The 7,293-nt window shown below is 33.2% G+C and overlaps 1 protein-coding gene across 1 annotated transcript; it reads left to right on the top strand.

Moving 5' to 3' along the window:
• The first annotated feature begins 3,410 nt into the window (after nucleotides 1-3,410).
• Nucleotides 3,411-5,487, top strand: LOC127102631 (WAT1-related protein At1g25270). Its single transcript, XM_051039977.1, has 7 exons — nucleotides 3,411-3,651; nucleotides 3,853-3,915; nucleotides 4,001-4,117; nucleotides 4,256-4,517; nucleotides 4,757-4,915; nucleotides 5,015-5,166; nucleotides 5,274-5,487. Exons 1-7 carry the CDS (start codon nucleotides 3,458-3,460, stop codon nucleotides 5,485-5,487), a joined length of 1,161 nt encoding a protein of 386 aa, XP_050895934.1. The 5' UTR covers nucleotides 3,411-3,457.
• The last annotated feature ends 1,806 nt before the right edge of the window (nucleotides 5,488-7,293 follow it).

The following is a 7,293-nucleotide window of genomic DNA, read 5'->3' as shown; positions in this document are numbered from 1 at the left end:
TTCAAAACGTGTGGGGCATTAACTTCATGAGGTAAGAAATTCCACTCACCAATATCTTAGAAATTGATTTGTCTAACGTGTGGGGCATTAACTTCATGAGACCATTTCCCCAATCCTATGGAAATTTATACATTCTTATAGTTGTGTATTATGTCTCCAGGTGGATAGAGGCAATAACAACTCCCAGTAATGATGCTAAGGTTGTGACCAAATGTTTTATAAAAAATATTTTATATAGACATGGCACATATAGAGCTATCATTAGTAACGAATGAATCCATTTTTTGAGTAAAAATTTTGAAGATTTAATGGTAACATATAGGGTTCAACACAAATTTTTTACGACTTACCATCCCCAAAGTAGTGGGAAAGTCAAACTATCTAATAGGGAGAATCAAAATAATTCTGGAAAAGGTTGTCAATCCCTCTAGGAAGAATTGGTCCAAACATATGGATGATGCTTTGTGGGCATACAAAACTGCTTTCAAAACATCTTTAGGAATATCTCCCTATAGACTTGTTTATGGTAAATCTTGCCACCTACCCATTGAATTGCAATACAAAGCTTTTTGGGTTGTTAAAAAAAATTAATTTCAGTATGCAAGTGGTTTGGAAAGCAAGAATGTTGCAACTTAATAAGTTGAAAGAGCATAGATTTTTCTCCTATGAGAATGTTGAACTGTACAAGGAACATGCCAAGAAATTTCAATAAGGAAATTAATAGAAGGATAAAGGGTACTCTTGTTTAACTCAAGGTTGAAACTTTTCACTGGTAAATTGAAATGAAGATGGTCAGATCCATTTTGTTGGACAAGAGGGGGGAGATAAATTATGTGTTTAAGAAAAAATTGGGTTTGAAAACCTTTTAGGATTAAAATTAGAGTTTGAAAACATCAGCCTCTTCATTAGAACCATTCATTATTTCATCAGTGATACACATCTCCATTGGAAAAAGAATCAAAACTTGTGCAAGAAAGAACACGACTCCTCATGTGGTATGCTCTGACTCTAATTTTTTAGACAATGAAACTTTTGTGAACAGTGACATTCAAAGAAGATACATGAAGGTATTTGTTGTAAGAAATATGCTTTCTGAAAAGAGATTCATCTTTGACTTGGAATCTAAGGACCTTGGTCTTATTTGTAAGATCGAGCATGTTATAATATGGCAGAAATGGAAAATATTTTTCAAACACCCACAATACTACAACACCCAAATCATGAAGGAGTTCTACTCCAATCTGAGAAACACATCCCAAAAGAAGTTGGAAGTTTTCGTAAGAGGAATATTAGTCCATTACTCTAAAAAGAAAATCAACACGGTGCTTGGAGGGAAGAATGTTGAAGACTCCAATCATTCTCTTTTTGAGAAGATGGATGATATGAATTTAGATATGGTTAGAGAGTCTTTGTGTCTGCCAGGAACTGCTTGGCTGAACAAATTTTTTTTGTTGATAAAATCTCACGACATAGAAGGTTGTGACATATCCTATACGGTGCAAAATATAGTGGTCTTGTCCCCAGAGGTAGATAAATGACATCCTCTAGAAACACATTTTAGAATTCTCTCACTAATGTGATGGAAAGGATCTCTTTCCCCCACCTGCATACGCGTTAAGAATTTGGAGAAAAGTCTTATTTTGCTCGAAGAGGCAATAAATCTCACTGACTGAACCTTCTAAAAGTTTAGAAATCCCTTCTTCTAGTGTTGTTGCATATGCAGACGTGGAAATGGTCTTCTCCAAATAACTAATGTCTACTGAATTGGAAGAAATCCAATCCATTCCCAACACCACATCTATCCTCTTGGAAGGCAAACATACAAGATCAATAAGAAAGGTACAATCATTCAAAGTTATCGGACAACTTTTCACATACCCAACAGATCTCTACATTGCTATCCATAGTTGTGGTTACCACCATTATGGAAGGTAGTGAAAATGCTTCCATAACAAGTCTCTCTACGCACTTAGTTGATATAAGGGAGTGTGATGTTCTACAATCAAAGATAACAAATGGTGGTTGATCATGCATGTAACGTGTAGAGGTTATCAGATCACCATTTCCCTTGGAATTTCTTACATTCAACGTGCAGATTTGTCCTTCTCTACCGAGTCCTCTGGAAGGAATAAGGAAGAAGTGAGAATGAAAGAGGTGTGACCCATGTTAGTTTTATCGGGGCCATATGGTTGACATCACTATACTAGTAAAAAAGTACGTATGTGCATGGTATCTCTGCTAGGGCAGTGATACTCAGAGATCTTATTAGATTTATAACAATATATGGTGGTCAGGACTTGCATGCGGTGGTAAGAAGCCTTGTATGGGGATGTTATAGTGATTTTAGAGGACCTACTCATGTGAGGTGAGAGGTTCTATCTGTTAGCATGTTGCTTTAGGTGTTATGTGTAAGTTATGAGATAACTTTTCTTTAGTTAGAGGAGAAGTATTTATAGAGGTCTTTAGGCCTAGAATTTTCTTAAGAAGGATCACGATCTACTCACTCAAGGATGGACCGTTGAATCCTTATTTTCTAAGTAGACATGAACCAGCTATTGACTCTAACTTCTCTCGTATTTTTTCGTTTTTCTAAAATTGAGCAAGAGGAGGGTACTTGAGACGAGGCGATACCTATTAGAAGACGATGTCGTCGTCTCTCTTAGAAATACTTAACAATACATAAAATTGTGCAAAATGTTGTTCTCCAAAGAATACTTTAGATTAAAATTAAAAATAGTCTATATAAATAAATTATAAATAGTAGTTATAAATAAATAAAAAGGTATTGAAAGATATAATAAAAGAGTTTAATAAAAAAAAAAAATTTGTATGATGACACTATATCCAGAAGATACTTGTTCCTTAATTTCATACTGTGTGGTGTTAATGCAAAAGTAGTAGGCATATAGGAAATAACCATAGTGATTGTTTTCTCAACACCAAAGACATAATAATTACCAAAATTTACAATAATAAAAACGTTAGAAAATAGCGTTTTTTTCGTATTTTTGATATAACAATCTCAGCAGATATTTTTCATTTTAAAATTTTGAAAATGTTTTACAAAAGAAAATCAAATAATGCCCTACTCTCTATTTTTCTCTTTTTTTGTTTTGTTTTTTATATGTAACAAAATATTTTTTTTTTATAGTAAGTGGGTTCCAAATATGGCAGAACGCACCTCCCTGCCACTACACATTTTGGTGAAAGGTGGCAAGTCCATTGACAATACATCCTAATGATATAACTATTAGTTACTATAAAATATATAAGTGTCTCTTTTAATGAATTATATTTATACTGCTTAATGAATATATTTATATAAACATCCATGCGACATCGTCAAGCATATTGGAATAAGAAAATAATTCCTAATCGCCATATAAATCCATTGTTTCTCAACATTTTCCACACCACCACCATCTTCTCAAAACACAATTTGCAGCTATAACACAAGATGATGGACATGGGTAGTATATGGCAGAGGTTGAAACCAGACGTACTAATGGTGTTAGTACAGATTGCATTTGCTGTGGTGACTATATTATACAAGCTCGCAATACATGATGGAATGAGCTTCAGAGTAGCTACGGCATATCGCCTCATTTGTGCATCTGCTTTCACTATCCCTATTGCTCTTTTCTTTGATAGGTTCATTGCTTTTACTTTTACGACCGTATTATTAATATTTTTTTGTCAAATAATCTGAAAGAGTGAGTATTTCAATTTTTAAAAATGAATAAATGAGATATCGCGGCTTCCAATCCTAATGTTGTATTATGATGTCCCTGTAGAATAGTCATCTGAGCGAGCTTAAAAAAACAAACTTAAATAATTTGGCTTTATTTACAGGAAGAAGAGAGCAAAGATAACTTGGAGTGTGCTTTCTAAGACATTTCTATGTGGATTGTTTGGGTATGTCACATATTATACAAGTTTTTCCTCATAACTTGCATTACTTTACCAAAAAACAATAATATATTGATATGTAATATTTCAGGGGAAGTTTGTATCTAAACCTTTACCTCGAGGCTCTTGCTTTAACGTCAGCAACATTTATGTTGGTTGTCTCCAACCTAATTCCAGTCATTACCTTCATCATGGCTGTGTGCTTCGGGTATATATATATATATATTCTTCTATTATTTTCACTTAATTATTTTCTTTTTTCAAAATCCTCTCATCCCTTAGCCTCCAAACTCTCAAACTAAGCCTCAATGTATTTCATTCCTTTCCATTTTGTTGGTTTTCATAGAATGGATAAATTCGATTTGAAGTTCGTGGAAGGAAAAGCTAAGGTGATAGGAACAATAATGGGAATGAGTGGTGCAATGTTGATTATTTTTTTCAAAGGTACAGAAATTCATATTTGGTCTTCTAAAATCAACCTTTTGCATCCAAATCAAAATTCAAATGAACAAATAGCATCTCACCATGCCGACTTTGGTGAGAAAGCGTTGGGTGTTTTGTGTGCACTAGCAAGCAGTTGCTCTTTCTCATTGTGGTATATTATTCAGGTTAGTTTATTCACTCATCAGACACAATTTGTCATTTTCATAGCGATAGTCTTATGTGAATCGTTGTGGTTTGGATTCGCAGTGAGTTTGCCTTAATCATAGTGACTAACACCATGATTTTACAAAAGCTACACTTTGAAGCTTTTTAAAAAAACTCGTGTCACGTTGATTTTGGTAAGCTCATCATACTTGATTAGTTATAAATGTTGTCATATTTCTTTCTCCTTTACACGGCACAGGCTAAGTTGAATAAGGAATACTCAAGTCATCCCTCAAGTGCAGCTTTAATAGCCACAATGGGAGCCATTCAAGCAACTATTATTGCTCTTTGTGTTGAAAGGGACTGGGAACAATGGAAGCTACGAAACAACCTCAGGATTCTTTCCGTTATTTATCCAGTATGTTCCTACTAATTTACTAAATATCTTAACATTCATGTTGTTATAATCAATTATTTGGTTAAAGGAAGTTTTAAATGTGAGTAAATGTTGATGCAGGGAATAGTGGTCTCAGGATTAGTTGTTATCGCTATGGCCTGGTGCATAAAGAAGAGAGGCCCTGTATTTGCATCTATTTTCAGTCCTTTACAACTCTTACTTGTAGCTATAGCTGCTTATTTCATGTTAGATGAGAAATTATATTTGGGAAGGTATGTTCTATTTCTTAGTTTACCTAAACATATATCAATTCATGTTTTTTATTCTACTTTCAAGCCATCAATATATTCACAATTAATTTTTAGCAATATTTTCATAGCATGCTTGGAGCAATTGTGATTGTGTGCGGTCTCTATGCGGTACTTTGGGGTCAAAGCAAAGAAATGAAAAAGAAAATGAAGATAATAGAAATCACAAGAACTACTGAAAATGAAGGGCATGTTGTTATTTCCACACTTGTTTCCCATGACATAGTCGTCCAAATCAACCAAAGTTCTGCCATTACTAAAGAGAATGTTGTTAATGATCAATGACAGTTTATTACAAAGACCATGATTTTTAAAGTATGGGAAAGCAATATGAAATGAAATTAATTGTTGTTTTTTAAAAGCCCTTTAATTAAGAAAGTTAATTAAGTTTAATTAATTTTTTTTATTTCATATTCAAGCAATATAAATTTTACTATAATTTCTTTAATTAGATATGTTTATGTTACGATTTATACCATTTTGATGATAAAAGTCATCTGAGCTGAACGATTAAAAATATAAGGTTTGATTTTGGTTTGGTTTACTTTTAAAAGTAAAACTGAAACAAACCAATGCGGTTCAGATTGATTAAGTTTTTTCAGGTTTTTTATAAGATTTTTACTGAGTCATACATACGCAGATAGAAGCAAGACAACATAATTTTGTGTTTAGTCATTCATACATTATTAAATAACAACAAAATTCATAATATTTGGACAACAACTTTCTATTTAATATACAAAAATCAGATTAAACAAGCGTTGAATAAAAAACATAAAACAATAGCATAAAATATAAAAAATAATATAATTAAATAGAAAAAATAGAGGAGAGGTAGGGATGGCAATGGGCAGGGTTTGGGCAGGGTATTATAATACTCATCCCCATACTCGCAATTTGAAAAAATCCTCGTGCCCGAGCCCATACCCGCTTGGATGCCAAAGTTAGCACCCGTACCTGTGCCCTATGGGTATGTAAGTACCCATACCCGTACCCGTGATGCGCATTCCTATTAAAAATAAATAGATCAATTATAAAATATCATATAATTTTAAGTTTTTAAAAACATTAAAAAAATTTCAAACAATTTATTCTTGAAATAAACAAACACTTATATTAAATATGTAATGGCTTAATATTGATATAGGTTTTATAATTGATAGAAATACATTTTTATATAATAATATAAACTAAAATATATAAATAAAAATAAAATTACATATAATATATAGTGTGCGGGTATGGGACGGGCTGGGTACGAAGGTGCCCATACCCGTTTTTTTTATGGGTAATTACCCGAGGCCATGCCCGTACCCGTTTTTGTGGGTTTTTACCCTGCCCGTTGTGGGTAAATTTACGGGTGTCCATTAGGGATGGGTCAAATTGTCATCCCTAAGGAGAGGAGAGATTAGAGAAGATGAAAAAGAAAAAACATAACAGAGGGTATATTGGAGAAGAAGATGTGCAAGAAAAATAAAATTGTAAGAGAGAATAGTAGAATTAAAATGAGAATTTGAAAAAGAAAGAACATAAGAGAAGAGTTATTTGAGAAGAAGGGGCGAGATGTACCTGGTGAATAAGATGAGAAGAAGGCCCAATATTGCTAGCATATATTTGATAAGGTTGAAACTGAAATCCAAAGTGTGAGGAAGAGAAAGTTGCTCGTAGTTGTAAGACTAAGGTTTGTGTTTGGCTTGGATGTGGATTAAGGTAAGTTTGTATTGTAACATAATGCAGCTTGGTTTGATTCAGTTTGGTTTGCAAAGTACAAACCCCAAACCAAACTAAATTGCGTGGTTATGTTGAAAAATAGACCAAACACATCCGAATCAAATGCAATTTTTTAAGGTTTTTAATTTTATTCGGTTCGGTTAGCGGTTTTTGTGATGGCAAAGGCTCTTAGTCCTTGTTTCTTTTAGTAGCTCATATTGTGTACTTTGAACGGTGTCATCATATCGTAGAGTGCATTCATTCTTTAACATGCTTAAAGTATTAATTCAATGTGTCTATGCATATATGAGCATCTCATATATATCAATATTATACTTGATCCTTGTTAGTACCTTAGGTCCATAAGAGAATGGTTTAGTT

This window comes from Lathyrus oleraceus, chromosome 7 (genome assembly GCF_024323335.1).
Source record: "Lathyrus oleraceus cultivar Zhongwan6 chromosome 7, CAAS_Psat_ZW6_1.0, whole genome shotgun sequence".
Lineage (NCBI taxonomy): Eukaryota > Viridiplantae > Streptophyta > Magnoliopsida > Fabales > Fabaceae > Lathyrus > Lathyrus oleraceus.
The sequence above is the reverse complement of the archived record's forward strand: the minus strand, read 5'-3'. Positions and strand labels throughout refer to the sequence as shown.

Bases quoted from the DNA above. Each gene is read 5' to 3' on its own strand.
- LOC127102631 (XM_051039977.1), top strand. From the start codon at position 3,458: ATGATGGACATGGGTAGTATATGGCAGAGGTTGAAACCAGACGTACTA. The intron at 3,916-4,000 runs GTATGTCACATA...GTAATATTTCAG, and splicing joins TTTCTATGTGGATTGTTTGG to GGGAAGTTTGTATCTAAACC. The intron at 5,167-5,273 runs GTATGTTCTATT...ATATTTTCATAG, and splicing joins GAGAAATTATATTTGGGAAG to CATGCTTGGAGCAATTGTGA.